The 25,030-nt window shown below is 47.0% G+C and overlaps 1 protein-coding gene across 4 annotated transcripts in view; it reads right to left on the bottom strand.

Annotated features, from left to right (window-relative positions):
• ARB2A (ARB2 cotranscriptional regulator A) overlaps positions 1–25,030 on the bottom strand; it is a 2,893,216-nt gene that overhangs the window by 1,517,148 nt on the left and 1,351,038 nt on the right. For all 4 annotated transcript variants that reach the window (XM_069627631.1, XM_069627632.1, XM_069627634.1 and 1 more), the window contains one exon: positions 3,648–3,866. In XM_069627631.1, coding sequence (XP_069483732.1) covers positions 3,648–3,866 — 219 coding nt within the window. The remainder of the gene's footprint in view (positions 1–3,647; positions 3,867–25,030) is intronic.

Genomic DNA, 25,030 nt, shown 5'->3' on the forward strand with positions numbered 1-25,030 from the left:
CCTGTGGCGGCTGTAAAGATGGATTTTTTAACTCTGATCTGGTGGACACAGGTTCAGAAGGCCAGCGTAGTTTCTTGGAACAGGGTAACCTGGATAAATGGATAAACCAGACCAATCAAGGTAGCATTGGCAGCGGTCAAGTCCAGGTCTCAGGAGGTTGTGAGGGTGACTGAAAGACCTAATTGAGCACAAAGAGTAAAGGACACTTACAGATCACTCCCAGTCAGGTGTATGTATATCAAAAATACAAATACATGTATTCAAGGCCTTTGAGTTTCAACACAATAGTTATTAACAGTAATACTTTTAAACTAACACAATCCAGACAGACTATGGTGTTAAACATCAGAAAAAAGTTGGGGGGTACACAACTGGAGGGAAAATTACACATGAAAATGGAAATCTTTTCTAACAGTGGCTGCTTCTGGGTCTCTTCGCTCTACCCCTAGGATCTGTAACAGGGGCCTGAGCCGGTGTGCCAGCAGTTTTTGCCAAAGTCACTGCAGCAGTGTCTGTGGGGTAGGGACAACTTCTGAGCTGTGGGGGCTACCTTTGAGGGGTCAGCGCATTTAGATGTTGTGTCCGTAGCAGTCAAAGAAGCTGACGCTAAAAAGCTCTGTGCCGGTTGAGCCTGCATCTCCTCCGTCCGCGGCTTCTCGGATTTCTCGCGTAGTTTAGCCGGGGCAGATGATTTCCTCTTCGAAGAGGAGACCGACTGACGGCTCGCAATGGAGGCGGAAGGTGATGTCGATTTAACCCCATCAACCTTGAGACCGGCTTCTGCAGTGAACCCTGTGGATTCAGACTTGCGGCTCTTGGCCTTCGCTTGGCCTCCACAGATGAGGCTCCCACAAAGGACTTAGAAGACCACTCCTTTAACCGGCCAGTCCTGGGTGAGGCATGACCCTGCTGGGAGCACGGGTCAGAGGCCTTGGCGCTAAGCTACGCTGCCAGTCTACTGTGCCTGTCCGTCATCTTCTTGGAGAACCTGAGGCATATCTCGCAATACACTTACTTGTGGTCCGGGTGCAGGCAGTAGAAAGATTGCAGGTGCTTGCCCTCCACCAACACATTCCGTAGCTCGCATTTGGTGCAGGGCCTGAAGAGGGACCTTACCCCCCTTCTCTGCCATGGTCAGAGGGCACGAAGTAGGCCCGATGCCTTCTAGAATCGATGATATTCACCCTAGAGCGGCGCGGAACTTCACCGACAACGGGTCCCCCCTGTCGGCAAGAGAAGCAAAGAGCACACAGGCTTCCTTGAAACAAAAATAGAATAGAACTTCTGTCAAAAACACGAAAATAATTTACAAATAGTTCGGAGAGCAAATTCAAAGACTTCCAACACTGAAACGTGTGGTAAAAATCTGAAGATGGCTTCCAGAGGAGGGGCTTATATAGAGGACTGTCATTGGATGGGGGCAATATGACCCAGAGGACAGTGATTGGTTTAAAGGAGAAATACAGTTTGCAAGTGAAAGCAAAACAGTTTTTTCTTTTACCGAGGATTACAAGCCTGACGGGGAATATTCATGAGCATGTGAAACCATGCCAGACCCCATGCTGGAGAACAGCCAAATATGTAAACGGTCCCGATTTATGATTTGACCCGATATACATTTAAGCAATACCAGAGCGGACTGCAATAGGTTCATGTTTCTGAAACTGATTAATAGAACATTTATGAGATTACACTATAACACTACAAAAGTTCAAATGTACATTTTTCCCATGATGAGGGACTGTGCCTTATTGCTAAATGAATTAAACAACTTCTCATCCTGAGCGTATCCAAGAAGCTTGCTAGCTCAGGCGAAATAAGTCATGATATATAACAACCAGTATATGATTTCCTTGTTAAGAAATATACATGCAGGAATTAATAAATTGATCTTCCAAGCTGGACTGCACAACACATTCTACTAGTGAAAGTCTCATTCTATATTGAAATGGCTGCAGTGCAAAATGTTTTTTAATCCTAAAACATGTAAATGCCCGATAGCAGCAAAGAATGTAGTTTTCTGAGCAGATGTGCTGGTCTAGCAGGTGGATGGACATCTGGGGTCAGGAAGGGTGGTGTAGCTGCCTGTCCCAGGATTTGTTATGTATTGACGAATTCTCAGTGGTTTCCAATATGTTTAAACCTTTTTTGTTGTTTAGCCCAAAGTGGCTTTTGTTTCCAACAATTCGTGTAGCATGCCTGCCTTTCACCTCTCTGATGCATACTGCAAAGATGAGTCACCCTCGACCAAGCATGTAGGCAGTCCAAAGAGTATGGGATGCAAAAGAGCATGAAAATGGGTGTGGTTTAGTATTAATAATCCTAATTTCATTGCAACATATAAAGGTATAAATGTGAGCAGATTGGTCATAAGCGTGCCTACTTGATTAGCCAGAAATTTGAAAAAAACATTTTTCCTTTCAGAATTACTGTTTAAGAAAATATAGGATATAGATGAATTGTGGGGCAGCTCTTACAATGCTTCCAAATTGTTAGCCCTTGAGCAAAGAGGGACAGCATTTCCCTGGAATAATCTATCATTAATAAATCCAACAACAAAGTTTAGCTTTCCCGGATATAAACCCAAAGCCTTAGTCGCCATATGAAAATGAAATTATAACAGGTAGCAGAACTGGTTAAAATTTGAATAACTTGTCTTCCTTCTATTGTGATATTCCTGGGTTCATTTAATTTTAAGTAGAACCCCACAGATCTTATTAGACCGCAACAGCTTGCGAGTCATATTTAAGTAGTTCAGAATGTATGATGCATCATATAAGTAATATGCTGTGCATAAAGTCAATGAGTGAATGATTGTGAGAAAGTTCCAGACTGAAAAAGATCTCCCCACAAGACGTGTCAATGTTGATCCCCTGCTGCTAACATTACTGCAAAGGTTCAGAAAGTCAGAAAGGAAAAGTGCAAATGGAAAAGGTTTGCTCATTAGACCATTTAAAGCGTTTCTAGTCTAAATATGTATTAAGATTAAGTTGTTAAGACCGTCCTTACGTCCTTACCGCTGATGTTTTGAAAGATCACACACACATTTCAAGTCTGCTCCTGTGTGCACAAATCAGCAAAAGCTAGGTCTCTCACACCGGGATATACCACTGAACAATCAATGATACCAAACGTCTTGTTCTTGTAATCCCCACAAAAAGCTACCTCCGTTTACTTTCTTCCTAGTATTTTCCATAGTGCATGAATGCATGCGTGCATAAACTAGATTCACAATTATCTCACACTCCTAGGAAAACCTTTTGGATCCAAGTAAGGACCAGTATCAAATTCAAACCAATTCCAAAAAGCCATATGATTTAATATTGGAAAATATAAAAACATGAAAAAAAAGATCTCTAAAGATGCCCCTATTCATCAAGGACATTTCAGGCATTGCAATATTCCAAGGGAAGAATTAAGACGCTTTATTCAGAAGTTTATTCGGGGGATGGTAAACATCCCCCTACATTTGAAAACGGCAGCACTTCAGCTATCATAGAGAACCCGGTTTTAAAGATGTCAGGAGTTCAGATGTGCCAACCAATAAATCCACTGGGCTACAGAAAGAGGACATCTATATGCTACAAAGGCTTCAACACAATTGGGTAAGTAAGGTTAAGGTGACTGAATGTCAGAAAGCTACTTACTCTGATGTATAAATGCATCATCTCTTTTTCTTTCTGTGGATTCCGATACTTCTCATAAAAGTCTCTCCGCTTCTTTGTTTCCTTTTGGATTTTTTCTTTTCTCTCCCTCTTCTCTGCAGGTTCATCGAAGCTGTCCTGAGACGGCTGGGCTGGTGGTTTTGCCTTATCCACCTCTATATAGTTTTCATTGGGATTGAGTACTATCACTGCATAGCCTTCCTGTTTAGCAAAGAAAATGTTCTAAAATAAGAATCAGGTACAATTGCCACTCACATCATTATGGTCTTACTCTTTAGAATGCAAAACCGTTTATGGATTTAAAGAAAGCATGTTTCCATAAAAAATAAGATCTATTAAAATACAGATACATTTTAGTCAAGTTTTCTTAGGAGTTGTAGCTTCCCGATCAGTGGTTCAGGCTCATCACTTGCTGATAGGAGTGTGTAACATGGAGTTCAAAAGGCTATGGGAGCCAAGAACTGTTGGGGTTTAACATTCTTGAGACTCTAGATGGAGTGCATATACACCAATCAAAGCCAATGTACCATTTTGCGGGAGCATAACAAGTGTCTCCTTACAGATGGGCAGAATCAGGCTCTATGGTGTCCTGGGAGCCTGAAAACAAAACAATGCATTATCCCAGTTTTGGTACAATACTCCTTTCAATGGTGCCCCCTCCATAAAAAAAATGTGCAGTGCTTTTGTTATTAAGTACAATTACTTTATCAGTATCTATAGAATTGATAATCCATGGGTCTGATAATAGCTAACTTGTGTGATTCATATTAGCAGAGTCAAAGTCTCGGCAATACCAAATCATGTATTGTGATATTTTAACCCGGTATCTTTATGTATGGACATATTTTCCAGCACTCCATATTTTCCTGAGGAAATCCATACGTTGCTCCATGATATTTTTAAATGTTTTGTTGCTTTTACATTTGCCCTTCAAAGAACATTGTAATACTTATTGTGGCAATAAGACCCGAGGCGGCGGGCCAATACCGCCCCAGGTAATGCCCCTGGGGCCATAGTTACAGGCCCGAGGGTAGCAAGGGCCTTAACGAAGCCCCGGGGGCATTACCGTGGGCGGTATTGGCCCACCGCCGACGGTCTTATAGCCATTAGTACCCCGGCCCGTTAGACTGGGGTACTAATGGCATTTTTTTCTGTTTGGAAACAGAAGAAAAAAAAAGAAAAAAAAAGTTGAAAAAAAATGGCCGCCGGGAAAGGGAAACCGTAGTCCGTTTTCCCTTTCCATGGCGGCCATCAGGAGCGGACGCGCAGGGAACAGAAGTGTTTCCAGCGCGTTTGCTCCAAGAAAAGAAGAAAAAAGAAGGTAAGTGGGGTTGAGAGGGGATAGTTTGCGGGGGAGGGAGGTGGAGGAAAAAAAAAAAAATAAAACTTACCTGAGTCCCCGGCGGGGGGCGAAGGCAGCCTCCAGCTATGGAGAGGCTCGGATCGAGGATTGCCCCGTTTCGAGCCTCCTCATTGGCGAAGGGGCTGCCACGCTCCTCGCCGGGAACAGAGTACCGGCACGCACAGCGTACACGGGAATACCATGTGGTATGGCTCGGAAAAGAGCCAATCCACACATTGTATTCCCGGTGCGCAGCGCGTGCCGGGTACTAATGCCCAATCTAGCATCCTGCCGCCACCACAGCCTATTCTGTCTGAATTGATTCTTTGTACTCCCTGCCCACCTCTGCACTTTGCTTGGATACTCTTCCCAACATTGTGTGGGATATCAGGTTCATGCGACTGATATCCCACACGTCAAAATGTCCATGTAAATCAAGCTACTACTACAATGTATATCAGTTTGTCAATTGAGAGGTCTATCTAACTAAATAAACACATTTCCCCGATTGGAGTGCTCAAGTGCTGTACAAACATCTGTCCATCACAAAGTTAGACATTTGCTCTGGAACAATGACCTTTGGACCCAAAAACATGTCTTTCAATATAATATCAATACCTACCGGGTTTAGCTTATTTAGAATGCTTTAAGAGATACTGATTACAACCTGAATGCTGATGTCTTTATTTAACTGTACTACAATATACACTTGCCATAAATACAATTGTTTCATTAAAAATCCAGAGCTTAATTTTGGGCCAGGCATGCTATGCAGTTTATGGAATTGCCTTATATTACGTGGTAGCCATAAAGCACTTTTTGGTTGCAAAAATGCAACTACTTATACAGATTTTCTTTTTTTTAAAACTGATTGATTCTACACCCGAGTAACAGCCTCACTGCTGAAATGTGGGTAAGGGGTTGTTTTTGACAAACCAGGGATTTTTATTTTAATTTTATTTTGGTTGGTTAAATTAAATTAACCTTTCAAAACATATTTTTTACATAGATAATTAAAATGAGGATATAAAATACATAATTTCCATTGTATAATTTGCATTGTGTTCACAAAAAAAAACATTTACATTTTGAGAAAAGAGAATCATAAGTACAGAAATTCAAATCATCATCAGGTTGGCAGAGCAAAAAATTGCATCATCAGAATATTTAACTAATATTTAACTAACTCATATCATTCGTGAATCCACATGCAGATTCAGAGCAAATTTACTATGCAAGATTAGTTGAATAATCAAACTCTGGGTAATATTGCATTTAAAAATTGCATAGTGGCTATTCTTAGCGAGATTTTAGGTGTAGCAAATAATTCATACCATAGTTCATCAACAGAGCGAAATATGTAATGTGACTGAGTTAGTTTATGAAGAATGGATTCTCTTTGCTTCTCTAAAGCTACAAACCAGGGATTGAGAAGGTTGGATTCATTGTGGATATTTGTTTTGCAGTTTACTAAACTAACCCTGTAAGTAGAGAGCATAATTTATCAGTATGTGTTAGGCAGAAACCTGTGCAGTTCCCTCTGTGACCACTGCAAAAAGTCTACAGGAGTTAGCAGTAAACCCAATTGGTAGCAGTCTGTACCACCCAGATTTACCTGGCAGCTGTGGCTGAGCAGTCAGACTTCTCTCAGGATGAGTTAGGCCGTATGTGGAGTATACAAGATAGGGCAATTTACACAGTAGAACAAGCAGACACGGAACAGAGCTTGGGTGTAAAGATATATAATTATTTATTTAAAAACACATCTATGAAAAACACACTGGCACTAATACGGCAAACAACTTCAATCACAATTACTATAAGGAACAAGTTAGTTACCTGTTACTGTTGTTCTCCAGCATGGGTCTGGCATGGATTCACATGCTCATGAATATTCCCCGTCGTCAGGCCGGGAATCCTCGGTATAGAAAAAAATCAGTATCAGTTTTGTTTCTGATCTGTCTTTCTTAGTAGTAACCAATCACTGGGCTCTGGGTCATACTGCCCCCAGCCAATGACTGCCCTCTCCCTAAGCCCCGACCTTGGACCACGAACCTGAGAAACTTTCGGTGTCTTTTTAGAATGGGGATGTGGAAGTACGCATCCTCCAAGTCCAACGACGACAGGAAATCGCCCTCCTCCAGCTGTCCCAGCACGTGCTGGAGGGTGACCATACGGAACTTCTGTGCCTTGATGTACTTGTTCAGTCGTTGTAGGTCCAGGATGGGGCACCATCCTCCTGTCTTCTTTTTTACGAGGAAGTTCCTTGAGTAAACTCCGGAGCCCCGAAGCCTCTTTGGGACGAGCTCGATGGCACCCTTCTTGAGCATCACCCTTACTTCCAACAGTAGTTGAGGGACGTGATTTTCCTTCCTGGCCACGGGAGGAACGCGAGGGCACTTCTTCTGAAACTCGAGGGCGTGCCCTTGGGCCAGGACTCCCACACGCTGACGAACCTCGCCAGCCGGCCTCCCACCGGGGTGCTTCGGCGGGGGCCCGACCCCGCGGTCGGTTCAATCTTGTTTGGAGGCCGCCTTGCCTCCTTGTCGACGACGACGGGCACCACCTGACTTGCCGCGTCCCCTGTAGGCTTCCTGGGACGAAGATCTTTCCGCTTGGCGGTAAGTGGAGGAGCCACTGCCGGATCCCTTGGAGCCACCTTGTCTGTCTCCAGAGCTCCTAAAGGACGGCCGTCGTCGTTGGAGCACTCCCAGTGCCCGGGCAGTCTCTGTGTCTGTCTTGATGGCCTGAAGGGACTCATCAACCGCCTTCCCAAACAGGTTGTTCCCAAAACCTTGGTTTGTACGTCCTGGTGGAAATCTGTGGCCTTGAGCCATCCTCGTCGTCTCAAGCAAACGCCGTTGCCCAACTGACGGAAACCGGCGTCGGCGATGTCCGTTGCCACCGTGATGGCGTGGTCCGAAGCAATCTCCCCCTCCTGTAGGATTTCCAGAGCCTCAGCCCTTTTGGCGTCTGGAAGGAAGTCTAACAGAGGGGCGATTTTGAACCACAACTCCCTGTCGTAGCGGGCTACGATAGCCAGGGCGTTGGCTGCCTTGATAGTCGTCGCTGCGGATGAGATGATCCGTCGTCCCATCGTGTCCAACTTCCTGCCCTCACCGTCCGGCAGTGAAGTTGATGTCGAGGCCGATGCCCCCCCAGCTTTCTTCTTTGCCGCCGCCGAGACGACAGAATCCGGAGTAGGTTGTGCCCGAAGGCACAAGAGGGCAGCGTCGGGGACCCGGTACTTCATCTTGTACTGGTCCCTCTTTGCCGGCGCCATGGCAGGGTTCTTGAGGAGTGCGAGCCCCTCATCCCAGATGTCATCAAGAAGCGGTACATCGAGGACCGTCTTCCTTTTAGCCTCGCACCGTTGGTAAAGGAACCCTTCTTTCTTCTTTTCTTCTGGGCAGAGCTGGAAAAGCTCGGATGCCCTGGAAATCATGGCATGAAAGGGTCCAATCTCGTCGGGCGGGGACGCCCGAGCAGGGGGCGACGGGGGACACGTCCCGTCGTCATCTGTACCTGTCGTAGCCGTGTCCGTGCCTGTATCATCCCCGTGGGTAGTAGACCGGGGGGAAGGCAGAGCAGGCCGCAGAGGTGGGAGAGGTGGCGTAGGATGCGTCATCCTCCTCTTATGCGGAGGATTCTCCGAAGGTCCTGGCTCCGGTTCCCCTGTCGGGTCTGGCTCAGGTACCTCCGTCGGGGGAAGGGGCAACCTTGTCCTTATCTCCGAGCATAAGGACTGAATCGCTGACAAAATGGCCGCCGAGGTGTCCTGCGGCGCCGGAAACGACGGGCGCGAGGGCTCTTGAGGAGCCTTGTCGGCGACACCATCGCTCTCGTCGTCGCCCTCGTCGGGATCCCTCCCGATGGGCTGGGCCTCTTCCACGACTTCGATGAGCTCTTCTTCAGAGGTCGTGTCCGTATCCACGAAGGCCACCAGCCCCTCCCCCACCTTTTCCAACGAGGACTTCGTGGGGGTCTTCTCAATGGGCCTGAAAGACGATTCCCTCTGCGGTGGCAGGGAGACTCTGGGTCCTGAGGGCGCCTCCACTGGTGTAGCCTCCACAGGCTGAGCCAGGGCCGCGGCGACATCCTCAATCGACGTCTTAGCAGGGTGAATTAAGGCCATCGTCACCTTCTGGACGCCTGGGGCCTTCACCTTGGGGGGAGGGTCCGAGCCTCGCTCCCCCTCTGCCGGAATCTTCGAGATCGACCAGGGCCTCTCTAGAAGCTTCGCCGGGTTCTCGGACTTCCTCTTACCCGAGCCAGAGCGTTGGCTCGTGGTTGATGGCGCCGGGGAGGATGCGCCCTGCCTGGCAGCCAAGGAGCCCGACCGTTCGGCGCTCCCGGTGCCCGCGGACTCGCTGTGCTTAGCCTTTTGTTGGGCCCCCGTCGCCGGGGCACACTCACAGGACTTAGAAGACCGCTCGGACTTCTTTTTCTTCTTCTCGCCTGACGGGCTCTTCCCTTCCAGCCACTTGGCGAGACGGAGGTGGCGATCCTTCATGGTCCGCTCCGACATGTTCCCAGAAAACACACAGTCCTTCTCCTTGTGCGTCTTGTCCTCATGGAGACAGTAGAGGCATAACGAATGCTCGTCCTCCTTGAAAACATTCTGAAGCTGGCATCCAGGGCAGGTCCTGAACAGCTTCCCGGGCGTCGAGCTTCCTTTCTCCTGGGCCATGTCCACGGTAGGCCTCGGAACTTCTGGAATCCTCCAAAAGCGTAACTCGACGAAATCGTCACCCTTGAGGGGCGTAGAAAACTCCGAAACGGATCCCCGTTGATCGGATGTAGAAACGGTGGAGCTTGAGGCTATATTTAACCGAAAAATGAGAAAAACCTCCTGAAAAAGCACAACAACGCAGCAAAAGCTCGAGAGCTACAGCACGAGGACTCCCAACACTTGAACGTGCGGTAAAAATCTGAGGATGGCTGCCGGAGGCGGGGTTTAGGGAGAGGGCAGTCATTGGCTGGGGGCAGTATGACCCAGAGACCAGTGATTGGTTACTACTAAGAAAGACAGATCAGAAACGAAACTGATACTGATTTTTTTCTATACCGAGGATTCCCGGCCTGACGATGGGGAATAATCATGAGCATGTGAATCCATGCCAGACCCCATGCTGGAGAAGTATATCAATCCCCTAACAATATTGCGACAAGTCTAGGTTCAACGGCACCACTTATTTGCAGACAGAGGTGAATGCTTTAACCTAGATGGCACTAATATTCGTTAGAACGGGAGAGAAAAGGCAGGGTATGAAACCAACTCGGTACCAACACTTTTACGAAGCAAATGCAAGGCAAGTAAGGCAGGGTCTACTGTAGATCACAAAGTTCAGAGGCCAGGCCCACTCGGAGAGAGGCAAGGTGGTATGTCCCAAAAAGTATCACAGTGGAAATGCACTTCGAGTCTTTGTAGCAAATTGTCACAGAAAGGTTGGACCAGCGTAGAACAAAAAGTTAAGACGGTCTGGAGGCGACCCAATGGAAAGGTAAGGATTTAAGACACCTCACGCTAACCATTTCAAGGGAAGCCAGGCGGACACAGTACCTTGTAAGTGAAGAGCCAGCTCCGACGGAGGCAGTTGTTCCTGGTGGTGGATGCAAGTCGGGGCTTTGCCAGAAGATGGGAGGATCTCGTCGTCGAGGAAAGTTGAAGATCGTTGCACCACCAGGGAAGGGACCAGCCGCGGAGTGCTCTGCCACAAGGCACCACCTTTTGGTCACGGTACAGTGGTTAGTGGCTATCCAGTTGCCGGGGTGCTCAGCACGGGCAATTCGACCACTACGTCCTGGAAGCGAAGAAAAAGCAAGGGACCGGTTGTTCCCACCAGTCAAGGGAAGAAGACTCTCCAGCAGGGAGATCTCCTCTGTCGTTGGGAAGTGGTGAGTCGGTTCAGCAGGGCTCCACCGGAGGTGTCGTCGTTGCAGGTCTGCTCAGCTTTACCCTCGTCAGATTCTTAGGTCCTGTGGCAACTTCTGAAGATCCAGTCCCAAAAGCCCTGCTTTTATGAAGAAAACCCCCATTCATTCAGCCTAGCTGTCAATCAAACACGCTAAGTGGTGAGCGGGGCGGCTCACCACTTGGGCCAATCACACCAGAGTGCGACTCGAGTTGGCAAGGCAACTCAGTCCAGGGTGCCTAAACCCCCTCCCACACCCCTGTGGTACCCAGACAGAATGGCACCACTCTGGAGGGCTTCTGTGGAGAAGCCCGCCAAAAGTGGAACAAAGGGCTCAACCTTTGGTTCGGAGTTACAGAGGCAAACACAGACGCCATTTTAAAAACCGAGTTCTGGCAGGAAATACCACCCGGTGAATCTATTTAAGATAAATAAACCGGCGGTATGTTAGAGACTAACGTGCAAAAGTATTAGCCTCCAACAATGGGAAGAATCCCATAGAAATATATTCGGGGTCGAATATAAAAAGTAGTTTCCACTGCCACCAGCCAAAACTCGACGAGGGGGGACGGGACAGTGCCCCCTCGAACAACAGACCCAGGGGTAATTGAATTACCCCTACCAGTACGTCCACAATAGGATGGTTTGTACTAGTTCTGTTAGTAAATTTAGGTCTAGTAAAGCCAATGGTGACTTTACAGGCCCTGGGAGACAGTAGTCAGTCCCAGGGTATGGAGTCTATGGTGGGGATCCTCTAGGACACCCCAGTGTTACGGCACGGAGGGTGCGGTGTAACACACATAGCAAAACACATGAGGCCCTATGGAGTAAAAGACCTCATAGCCCATAGAACACATTGACATTCAAATGAATCAACCACATTCATGTCCAAGAGTGGGAGAAAAGAGTCTCACTCTTGGCAGGATGAAAAAAACAAACTCCAGAAATCCAGCAAAGCTGCTGGGGGACTCACTAGGTTAGGAAATTCAGCCTAAACAGAGAATTCTCCCTAACAGTAAGAACAGCCATTATTTTTTTTTAATTGTTTTGGCTAAAATAAGCCTTTACAAAAATAAGTAAAACAACAGCTGACAATCGGACATTACAAGGTTTACATATTTCTTTCAGAAATAAAATAATTATTTTCTTACCCAAACCCTGCCACTTTAGGATGTAGTCTCAATGTTCTAAATTATATAGTCCATGAACAGCCATTATTCAGTGAATGTTTCGAGTACTTTGAAATGTCTGCATTATGGATTACATTTGTTTAAACATTATCCTCGTTTAAGTAGTCTGCTGAGGTGAAGGCTTGGGTTTTTTCATCCGTGTTTTTATATACAAACCAAATTGTTTTCGTAAATGGCGCCAATATTCTGTTTTTATTATAGGGGAAGGTTTGCTCAAGGAAATATATAAGAGAAACTAAGGAGTGCCATGGACATTTCTTTGGATGGAAAATCATCTGCAACAAAAGAACGCATACATTCATTCTTGCGTTGTAATAAATCTGAACCAATCCAGTTAAAAGGCTAAATATATTCTAAATTTCCATTTGCTATAAGTTGTAGGGCGCATCATTTTTCGTTCATTTGTATAAGAGAAGGAATTGTCTACCCAAGAGGGCCATCTTTAAGTTCCAATTAAGTCAAATATTCAATTGTCTCGTCACCCTGCAATGAGGGCATGCAGAGCTACAAGAGAAGCAACATATTTTTGGAGTACAGACATTGATTGGTTTGGCAATATGTGAGCAGACACTAACAATGTTGCAAAACAGGTTTCCTCCAAATCTGTGGGCAGGGCTGTTGCAAAAGCACCACATTCACATCTTAATACTTTGCCAAGCATCGTACATGGCTATTAGATCCATTTATGGACTGAAACACTAGGAGCATGCCACTCCAGCCCGATGGAAAGACTGTTGGGTTAAACACGCAAAAGGGTGTAGACTAAGGTTTGTGTCCAAAGGAGGGCTATCTCGGTGGCATGTATCACAATAACATTTTGGACATAAAACCAAAGTACACAGGAGGCAGGATTGATAACTAGTTTCTACACGGCAACAGAGAGGTGTCCACTCTGCCTGCTTGACGCCCTCCAAATTCCAGAAACAAAGTTATAGAGACAGATGGATCGCAATACGAGAAACTATCCAACAATTTTCCACCCAACCAACAAGTGTCGGAGCAAATGCTCACTCTTCTAGGTTCTTCAAAAACATTAAAATGAATAGACAATGAGAGATCAGTTTGGACTACTGAATGTAATAGTAATTATTTTGTGGTCTTATCTATGCATTCTGTGATGCCATTCTCTGATTTCACATGCAATTTATCTGCAGTCATGAATATTTTTTGTAAAAGCAGTCATGTGTGACTGCAGCAAATAGACGCGTTCTTGGGCTGTATTCTGTTTCTTTATAAATAATAAATGCAAACTCTCCTTAGAGGGTAATACATATCCAAGTACCTTCAGTCACAAGACTGCACTGCAATGCTCATGTTCGCGTTTCAAAGGCTTACTTCTGTGCCACAACAATTTAAAAGCAAAGGTACAAAAATAGAGACATGAGTTTGCTTGTAAACATAAGGGAAATGGCACCTTGTTGAAAAACACACTTTTGTCTCAAGTCCAAAATTCACTATTTCAAAAGAATTTAAATGTCTTTTTATTATTTAGATTTTAACAAAAAACGTTCAATTACTGTATGAAATGTACTCCACCACTGAGTGAACACAGTGCAGTTGAGTCGGACAGTCCTTATTGAGAACGATTTGCTGAAAAAACGTTGGAAAAAATGTAAGATCTCTGAGCTGTCACTCCTACACACCAGGCCTTCATTAGGTGTTGACCTGCTCCCTGTCCATGGTATGTGTGCTTGGGTCATGACTGGAGTGTTGATGTAGAATGTTTAGACTGGACCTTGCATGAGTGTTCTACTGTGTGAGAGTGTTCCTAGAAAAACAGTTTGGACCTGTATCTTAATGGACTAGGGGGCTGGTGGATGTCTCTCCCTGACTATGTACTTTACCTTATTACCCTCATGTACTTACCTGTAGAGTTAACCCAGTAAAGACTTATGAAACCCACAAACGGCTCCACCTGTATGTTTTGCCTCCAAAGCATAAACTTAACATTGGCAACGAGGATTTGTCTCTGGGGACGGTCACTGGAGAAAGAGAGCAGTCTAAGGAGGAAACGCTGCACTTCAGTAAAAAGGGACCTGAGGACAGAGGGTACATGCAGCAAGCAAAAGGAGGCAGAACACCAGAGGAGCAGGAGACATCCACCGGCCACCCCAAGATGTCCCTTGGCCATAAGGTGAGCGTGCCCCATTTGCTAGGGCCGGCCAAAGACTGCGCCTCTTGATCACTTGGGGAGCTAGCAGGGGCACTGAACGTTAAAAGGACCCATAAGTCGCGCTTGTCTTCCCCATTGAGAGGACGCTTAATACTGAGTATGGCCAACTGGATGAGGGGTTTCCCCTGAACAAAAGAGGGAGGCCGCTAAGAAGCATGCTGGTGCACCAACGGCCAGCATTATACGGCTGGTTGAGGTTCCAATATCCAGAAGCAGAAAGTATGAAGTGCCCTTTTATTAACGAGAATGACGAATATTTCCGGGGATTTACCGGCTCTTTGGTTGCGGTGCTTATTCTGGGCCGTGGAGTGTGTGGTCCGGACTGTTGCGTGGACTGTGCGGCCTGCGCAGCACTGTGTGGGCCCTGGCCAACCCACCCATCCGGGCAGCCTTTAGGTGACGGTTGGAGCAGAGCTCGCCTTCCGTGGCCGCCCTCACCATCATAATGGTGACGTCATGAGAAGGCCGGGGGGTGTTGGTGATTGTCGCCGGCCTACATTCTCTGTGCAGGCATTCCAGGACCCGCCAGCTCAGTGGCCCGCATCACAAACGTTGTTACGAAGGTTGAGAAAAGGACCTTCCATCGTGGGATACGTGCTCTACTTCCGTGTTCATACGGAAACACAACGTTGGATATTTAATGTTCCGGCAGCTAGTGAACAGTATAAACTAGCTATTGGATATACTGCATTCAGATAGGATTTTGGCTGACGGAGTTTCCAAGCCATGCAACTTGCGGCTCAGGATGTTTTGTTGGACGCTTTCTTTCGTGGAGTTAGCCGACTAGTTTTAAAAGAACGTAGTTCAATTACTCGTGTAAGTGTTGGAATTTATACAAGAACACGTTGCGGAGTAATGGGAACTTCGGTGATGACAACGTGAACAGGGAAGTAAAGCGGCGAACATTAACGTGAAGAAATATATTCTATGAACTACTGTAGAACTATTTTTGTGATTACAAGTACTGGAAAGTAATTTTCGGGGGTTGCTGTTTTTATGGCGACTATTTTGATCAATCTATGGGTGAATTGGAGGAACTGCATTTTGAACTCAAGTATTGGGAGTTATTTATGGGTGTCGCAGTGATTTTAACAAAGTTTATGGTCAATCCATTAATTGATTGAGTATTTGCTACTGCTGGTAGGGATGTGTTTTTAGAAAACTTTGGTGAATTGATGTATTGCATCCCAGACTGAACTGTCACATGTGTTAACTTTGCAATTCTTTTCCAGAAACTTACCAGTGGGGCTCTGAGGACTTTAATGCTTGGATTTGAGAGGTATTTATTTTTATATTGGATTATTTCCACTTTTAGGTCTGATTCGTCCACTGATATGTTATGGGAAGGGCAGAGCAATGTAACAATTTGAAGTCAGCATGATGATGTTAGAGAGAAAGTCTGGTTTGGGAGTTGTGTGACATGGTTTGGCACATCAGGTGCCAGTAGTCTGGCACAGTAGGTGCCATTGGTTTGGCATAAATTGTACCATTTGGCATAGTAGATGCCATTGGTTTGGCATAAGTTGCGCCATTGTTGGCATATTAGATGCCATTGGTTTGGCATAGGTTGTGCCATTGTTGGCATATTAGATGCTATTGGTTTGGCATGGGTTGGGTCTTCGTGCATAAGGGTGCCATTGGTTCGGCAGGAGTTGTGCACAGTTTGTTTTGGTGATGCCATTGTTTTAGCACAGTAGCTACACAGTTTGCATTTTAGATGCTTTTGGTTTAGTGCACGAGGTGCACACAACGTCACTGATTGGGCGTGAGTAGTACATTTGAAGTGTACAATGTATGCCTTTGGTCTGGTATAGGATGTGCATTAGAGGTGCAAGTGAGATGTCATTGGTTAGTAGCTATTCTGGGCATACTAGATGCTATTATGGTTATGTGCTTAGGGTGTAATGTTTAGTTGCACATAACAATGTTAAAATGTTGTGTGTTGAGCAGAACAACTGATGTATTACTTAAAGTAAAGTAAATGCAATTGTAGTTACATGTGATGCACTGTATGTTTAACTAATTTTTCTTCCACAGGTACACACAGATGAAATGTATGTTTACCAAATATTTTTTTTTGCCACATGTATGCACAGTATCTCTCTGCAGGCTTAAAATTATGGTCCTATTCCGGGCGTGTATTTTCGTGTTAATGTTCACCATATTTAATGCTGAATTTGAGGCTGTGTGGAGGTGTGAGTGGTGTTGGTTATGGGTTTGTGTGTACTGGACAAGGGTCAGTCATGTTGTTAAAATGTGGATAACGGTTGATGGGGATAGTCCCGTCAGCTTTATTCGTTTGTGGAACAAATTTGCTCCTGGCATGTGTGCTAGGTTTTGAAGGCGTTTGTGCACACCTTGTAGTTGGAAGTTTGATGATTAGATTGTTTTGCATGTAACATGGTGGTTATGGTTGACTGGTGAATGAGGGCTGGTACACTGTTATTTGATGTCTGTGCTGGGCCCGCTGCAGAGTTGTTGCATGTCTAATGGTTGGTGCTTAGCTGCTTTTAAGCTAGAGTAAGGAATAGTGAGGTTAGCAAATTTTAGCTGGTTAGTCAGAGTTGTATTGAGGAGGATTTGATCTCTGTGGTCATTATCATTCTTTGTTCAGAGCCATTTTGCATCTTCTCCCTGTGTTCTTATCCTGCTGTTGTCTGGTTATATAGGGGGAAGATGTGTTAGGTTTTGACCTGCTCCCTCTCTATGGTATGTGTGCTTGGGCCATGACTGGAGTGTTGATGTAGAATGTTTAGACTGGACCTTGCATGAGTGTTCTACTGTGTGCGAGTGTTCCTAGAAAAACAGTTGGGACCTGTACCTTAATGGACTAGGGGGCCGGTGGATGTCTCTCCCTGCCTATGTACTTTACCTTATTACCCTCATGTACTTACCTGTAGACTTAACCCAGTAAAGACTTATGAAACTCGCGAACGGCTCAACCTGTATGTATTGACTCCAAAGCATAAACATAACACCTTCCATTCAGGTTACAGAAAGACAGTGCGACCGTAACGTTGACCTTCACTTTACTTCCCCTCCCTCTCGACTGTCTTTCCTCCTCCCCACTCCCTTTTTACTGCCCGCCCATGCCTCCAGCTTCCTGTACCTTCCTTAAGGTCGTCCTCTGTTCAGACAGTCCATGGTCATTTGTGGCTGCAACACTTGGCAGTCACAGAATGAACATTCTGGAGTTTGGCCCTGGGTACAAAGTAAAGGGATGCCCAGGCAAATAGGACACCAAACTTCCGGGATTACCAGAGTACACTCTCGAGCCCTTCATGCATTAAACATTACATTGTGCTCTCTGTGGTGGTGCCCCTTTAAGGGAATAGCACGCGGCGGAGTGACGTTGTATCAGCCGCGTGCCCTAGAAATAAAAGGGGCATTCCCGGCCACGTCAGTGCGACCGGGGAGCCCGAGCCTGACGCATGTCTCTGTGTGAGTCTCTACTGCAGCGGGGGCCCGGGGCTCACAGAAGAACGCAGTGGGGGCCAGGGATTCACCCACAACAGTGGTGACGAGGTCAAAGACATGCCCGGACCCGGAGGTGATACATTTAAATGATTTTTTGTTCGAACGAGGGAAGGATTTCTCTCGAGCCCACACGCCGGCGGCCATTTTGTCCCTCACACAGGGATGTTTCATGGAGCTCTGGAGGAGCCTGTGAGTGCCATCCAGGCACAATTATTGGACACATGAATAGCGGACTTCTATTACTACATGGACAAACCTGGGAATTTCATTTTATTGCAATTTTCGAGGTGTAAATCACAGAGTGAAGGTGAGGCACTGGGGGGAGACTGGCTATTCTGAGACTTCTACCCTAGGCCTACCTTGCTCAATTTTTGGACACTCCTCAGTGCTGGACAATATGGTGACTTGCCACTGGACTACTGTTCCTACTGGAATCTGGTGAGTGCTGTGTGCAGTGGTGCAGAACTGGTGGGGAGTTTTGAAGATCAAGGAGGCCTGTAGGACTGTGATCCTGGTGTGGAAGGTGGAAGATCAAGATGGCTGTGAGGAGAAAAACCAAGCTGGGCGAGTTGCGGCCGCTTTGCAATACTGAAGGGGTGCTCGTGTGCTTTGACCCATGAGTAATCCAGCAAACCAGGACGGGGCGCAGGCAGTGGCTCAACAGCAAGGAGTACTCCCACCTCCACCTCCAGCAATGGCACAGATGAGGGCCCCGGCGGCCCTCCCACCCATACCAGAGTTTGAGGTGTCTGGCCCCCCCAAATAGCCTGGGGCCTAGATGGAGGCGATGGATTGATCGCCTTGACATGTACTTTCGGGCAACGATGGAAACCAGTGATGACAGCAAGCGGGCCACGTTACTGTATGCCGCAGGACCGGCTGTACTTGAGATTTTTGATGACCTCCAGCCTGCAGACACCACCTATGCCGCTGCAAAGACAGCCCTGCACAACTACTTCCTTCCACTGGCCAATGCGGACTACGAGCGGTTCGTCATGCTATCCACTAAACAGACTGTCAGTGGCATGTGCATGGGACAACACCGATGGCATGGTCAGAAATCAGCACATCCACGGGTGCACCTCAGGCAAGTTGAGGAGACAGGTGCTAAGAGAACCTGGGATCACCCTTCCTCGCATTTTGGAGCTGAGCCGCTGCCAGGAGATCTCTGAGGTACTTGCATCAAGGATGGAAGCGGGGTCCCGCATGGCCAAGTCAGAAGAGGTCTGCGCTGTGGGTCGTGGCGGCAGGGGTGCCCTGAGACCACCTGGCAATTTCCGCGACAGGGGCGGTAAGCCGGGAGAGGCATGCCAGAAGTGCGGGTATGAACTGCCCCACCCCGGTGAGTGCCCAGCTGCAGGGAGGCTGTGCGGACGGTGTGGCGTGATGGATCATTTCACAAGGGTGTGACTTTTGACCCCCGAAAGCTCGCATTTTCACATTTGGGGGCACACATCCCATTCCCCTGGACGGTGCATTTGTGGCTTGTGTGGGGCATGGAACCTCGAAGATCAAAGCACGGTTCTATGTAATGCCCGTCAGTACCAACACCTTAGTAAGCTGTGCGGCGGCCGAAGCCCTCGGACTAGTGAGCTTCGCATACTCCGTATATGTGGAGGACATACAAACGCTGCTGGAGAAGTATGCAGGCCTATTCCATGGGATTGGTCGCATGGCTGTTGATCCAGTAAGACTGCACATCGATGAGTCGGTGCAGCCAATTGCCCTAAAAAAATGGACAGTGCCATTCCATCTGAGGGAGTTGGTCGACAAAGTGCTGGATAACTTGGTAAACCTTGACATCACCAAGGAGGTGGAAGGTCCAACGCCCTGGGTGTCCCCAATTGTGGTTGCCAAGAAACCCAAGCAACCTGATTCGGTAAGAATCTGTGTGGACATGAGGCTTCCCAACAAGGCGATCAGGAGGGAAAGCCATCTCACACCAACTATTGACGACATCATCGCGGAGCTGCAGGGGGCTCGCTTCTTTTCGAAGCTTGATCTCAGGGCTGGATATCACCAAGTCCTCCTGCATCCAGAGTCAAGGTACATCATGACTTTCATGACCAACTGGGGTCTATACAGGTACAAGCGACTCAGCTTCGGGGTTTCCTCCACGGTTGAGGCATTTCAAAACATTATCAGAGGGGCTCTGGCAGACCTAGAGGGCGCGCTGATCATCCGTGATGACATCCTGGTGTTCGCCAAGTTGGAAGTAGACCACCTGCAGAGACTGGCAAAAACGTTTGAGAGGCTGTAGTCATTGAGCCTGACTCTCCACCGTGAAAAATGTGAGTTCCTGAGGACAAAGAGAGTTCTTTGGATTCATGTTCAACGAGGGAGGGGTGTCTCCAGACCCCAGGAAAGTAAAGGACATCAAGGAAACAAGACCTCCAGAGAATGTGTCCGAAGTGAGAAGTTTCCTGGGAATGGTCACCTATTGTGGCCACTTTATCAAAAATCTGGCATCCAGGTCTGAGCCGCTATGGGCCCTCACCAAAAAAATAGACTGCGTGGCAGTGGGGACCGTTGGAACAGGCTGCTTTCGAGGACATAAAAAGCGCCCTCACAGAGGAAGACATGATGGCCTTCTTCGACCGTGCCCTGCAGTCTGAAATCTTTGTGGACGCCAGCCCATTTGGCCTGGGAGCTGTACTAACGCAAGTGGGGCAGGACTCCAGCATTCGCCCCGTGGCCTATGCCAGCAAGGCTCTGTCCGAGACAGAGCAGCGGTATTCTCAAATGGAGCGAGAAGCGCTGGCCGTTCTCTGGGGGTGCAGGCATTTCCGGCTGTACATCCTGGGAAGGCCGGTGACCGTGTGACGGACCACAAGCCCCTGCTGCCGATCCTGGCCGGCACGTCCTCAAAACCACCAGTGAGGATTGAGAGGTGGATACTGGCCCTGCTGGAATATGGGGTATCGTTGGTATATCGGCCGGGTGCCAACAATGAAGCCGACAACCTCTCTCGCCATTCTGGGAGTCGCCAGGACAGAGAGACTGACGCCTGTGCGGAAGAGGCCAGTGATCACATACAGCTGGTGGTTGAAGCGGCCACCCCGAATGCCCTACCACTCGAAGAACTGGAAGTGGCGGCTGCGAACGACGAGTGTTTCTGCATCCTCAGAGCGGCACTGCTGCAAGGGTTGTGGAAGATTGTCCTAGAGTCGCTGGCTGGGCACACACAGGAAGCAAAGGTGGTGCTCGAGCAGCTGTGGAGAGTGCGGGAGGAACTGTTGTTCTCGGAGAAGGGACTGTTGCTGAGAGGAGATCGGATCGTGGTCCCGCAGGCCAAAGTCCATGAGGTGATCGGCCGGCAAACGAAGGCCATCAAGGAGTTGCAAAGATCAAAGCCCAGCTACGTCTTAAGGTGTGGTTCCCCGAGCTTGAGAAACGGGTGGACGAATATGTTGCTTCATGTGTGTGGTGCCAGGCAGCGTCGCTCACCCAGAGGGGACCTGCCATCTAAGCCATTCCCCATGGCACGCATCCCTGGGAGATTGTCCACGCTGACTTTGGGTCCACATCGCAGGGAACGCATTTCCTTGTGGTGGTGGATGAGTACTCCAGATACCCGGAGGTGGAGTTCATCCAGTCGGTGGCCTTCAAACATGTGGTGGTGGCGATGGAGAAGGTGTTTGCAGCTCATGGTCTGCCTACAGTACTCTGCACTAACAATGGGGCTCTATTCCAAGGAGAAAGTTTTGCTGCCCTGATGGAAGGCTATTGAGTGCATCATAGGAAGGTCACCCCACTGTGGCCAAGGGCCAATGGAGAGGCCGAAAGGCTGATGCGCACGTTAAACAAAGTCTTCCGGATTGCGCAAGGTCAAGGACGGTGTTTGGAGAGGGCCCTCTACCAGTTCTTGCGGGTCTATCGAATAACCCTGCACACCTTGACAGGGGCCGAAGCCCTATTCAAGCAATGCCCGAGAGGGTTGCTGCCGGATGTGGGGGAAAAGGAGCCGGGAGTCATCGACACTCAACGGGTGGAGATGGACCGGCAACTACGGACTGAGCAGGAGAACGAAAGGAGGGGTCTCCGCCCTCAGCAATTTGTGCCCGGGGACGAGGTGCTAATAAGAAACAGGTACAACCGTGGGAAACTGTTGCTAACATATGAACCAGAGCCGCTGGACGTAGTAGCAGTCAAGTGTTCCATGGCGACTGCGTCAGACGACCGAGCTTCGGTCACAAGGAACGTCAGTTTCTTCAAGAAACTGGGGGAACACAGGACCGAGGTGCCCCTAGATCAGGACATTGCGTTAATACCCGACGAGGGCGGGGGTTCGGTGCACCTCCTGTGAGAGCGCCGGCTGACAGCAGGACTCCCATCCCCGAGGCGAGCAGGAGGTACCCCCTGAGGACAGGGCAAGGGAAACCTGCTCATTTCAGTGACTTTGTCTTGGAGCCATGACGGAGTCCGGCCCGGACGGGCCTGCCCAGCGGGGGGAGGTGGCTCTGAATAAAGGGGCTCATTGGGGATCTATGTGTTTGGGTTAAGGGTGTTAGTGTGTTGTAGAGTTTAACTGTAGTTATGCCAAGTTTGATTTTGTTATTCGTTGTCCTCATGAAAAAGGAGGACTGTGGTGCTGCCCCTTTAAGCGAATAAATAAAAGGGGCGTTCCCGGCCACGTCAATGCGATCGGGGAGCCCCAGCCTGACGCATGACTCCATGTGAATCTCTACTGCAGCGGGGGCCCGGGGCTCACGGAAGAACGCAGTGGGGGCCAGGGATTCCCCCACAACACTCTCCAAACCTATATTGGAAACACAACTCAACTACAACTACACTTTAGAACATATCCGCCTCCTCCCTTTTGAAGAATCATGGGTCACCATCTCAGCAGTGGCCCCCACCCATGCGATCACATGCTTCCCCCACTGCGTTCTTCCATCCCTGTGTTTGTAGCATCTCTTTCCTGTTTTGCCATTATTCTCGTCTCCCCCTCGTTCGTTTGGACTCCATCGAAATCAAGAGCATTTGCTCCAGCATGAAAATTCATGACGCCGCAAATGCTTTAGCATTTGTATGGTGGAGAAGACGGATGAGGCAGAATCGTAAGGTGCGATCTGCCTCTCCTGCTATAAAAATGAATAAAAATTAGACGTGACAGGAATCTAGTGCGTAAAGGCCTTACACAAGGCTTTTACGCATTAGATTACTGTAAGAGGCTCATAGAATATAAGCTCCATTGTGTGGGAGTTACGGCCAGGCTGAAGACCTTGACAGTGGTGTACAGTATCAGCCATTTTTGTTTTATGAATGTAGATTATATTTCATGAGAAATCCAACAAGCTAGTGACGATATTGGGCCATTTCAATTTCTAAAAAATAATAACATGAGCTGTCAGAAGTCAAAACAATCCCTATTAAACAATTAAAAAAACAGTTAAAAATGCTATTCCATTGCATGTAAAACATGTTTCGATTCATCATTTGGGGGCTTTTGCATGCTTTGATCATCAGGCAGAGATCACACGGATTCTGCAAACTCCACAAACAACGGCCTCTCTTGATCTGCACCTGACAATTCACTGCTTGATAACAACATACCATTCTCAAAAGTCGTAGGTAAGAACCATTCAAAAGGGATGAGCCTCACTCCAATTAATTAACTGCCATTCCAGAATAAATCCCATCTGCTTGGGAGGTGGCATTCTAATTATCTTGACATTCAGCACCCGACTGACGCGTGTAGCACGACAGGTAGTGCGACTATGACTGGGCGATTTGGTGCCATGAGACACGCTCCAGCAGTTATTAAAACCGCATTTGTACAAAGTCCTGTTCCATTCACCTTGCGCCTTTCACAACTTTTCACGCCTTTCTCAAAGGCATTTTAACTATAATTTCCACTCCCACCAAAACCAAGATAAAAAGAGCCCAATTGCACTCTACTAAGAAGAGAGAAAGGGAGGCATCCAGCGCAACCCCTCTGGCACAAGTTACACAGTCAAAAAAAGGTCAACAAAGGCCAAGGAGAAAATTACTTCCTTGCTTGATTCTGTACTTTGAGTAAGTGGTCTCCTGTCATGGCTCTACCCTGCCCTCTTCCAAGTGAATTTGAAGTGGTTTTAAACCCATGCCTTGCTGCGTAGCTGTCCCACAGCAGGGTACTGGAATACAAAATGAAGGTAGAACAAGTTCTTGACTGCATGAGGTTACATACACCATCGCATCTACTGAGAACGAGAAAAATAAAACAAAGGTGCAAATTACTTTTAATAAAGGGAGAAACTAACAACATAGAAACGGGTACAATCATAACGTTAAAAGACAAGTTTCCTAAAAGCAATAAAGACAATGTACACTCCTGCTCCTGCTCAATATTTAATAAGTTATCATGTCTCTGGGCTAGAAGCACATACTAAAATACACTGATGGGGAAAATAGGACGCTAAAAAAGGGAGAAAAGAAATCAGTACGTTTTTTTCCCCAGGGAATTTCCCATGCTGCATTCACATTGTTGTTCATTCTGCCCTCCTAATATTGATAGCTGTTTATTCTGCAAATGTGTCACTAAGCCTTGTACATCTTATTTTTGTAAATATTCCTGAAATGTAGAGCCAGCACACACTAAGTTACCCAGAAAAAAAGATGCACATAAATCTTCGAAGAAGGGGAAATTGTCTACGTTATTGATTGTGTAACTGAGAATTACATGGTTCGCTTGTCAAATCCTACGAGGACACAACATCAATAATTCGCAGACACCAAGAGATGAAAAATTATTCCATTTTTGAAAACTAAACACAGAAATCAATTAAACGGTTTTTAATCAATTTAGACTTTGCATCTTGTGAACAGTCTTTTCTAAAAATGGGAATATTTGCTATGTCAAACTCTTCCTGTTAGAATATGTCATTAACCAAACTGTCTATGTAAACACAGGCAATGGGAAACTATTGAACACAAAATGACTATCCCGCAACTTGGTTAACGCAGCTAAAAACCATACTAGACTTCTACCAAGTGACAATAAGGAAGGAATAAACATCAAGCGTGCAGTGTTCAGATTGTGCATATGGTGTGCTTTCACTCCAAATATTATAATTCCTGACACCTGAAGGTTCTTTACAAATCATATATATTGCCTAAAGTTATTAAAATAACATGTATCCGGGGTATATACCTTAACTTCTACGCAACAAATCCATGCTAAATATGCCAAAGTTAAGTGACATGTATTTTCGAGCACTAATAAGTACCAGCTTTCACTTTATCTTCATTTTAGATGCATGTTTTTCTCGCTATGCCGTGTTTAA

This window comes from Ambystoma mexicanum, chromosome 6p, assembly GCF_040938575.1.
Source record: "Ambystoma mexicanum isolate Mex_15411 chromosome 6p, UKY_AmexF1_1, whole genome shotgun sequence".
NCBI classification, from domain to species: domain Eukaryota; kingdom Metazoa; phylum Chordata; class Amphibia; order Caudata; family Ambystomatidae; genus Ambystoma; species Ambystoma mexicanum.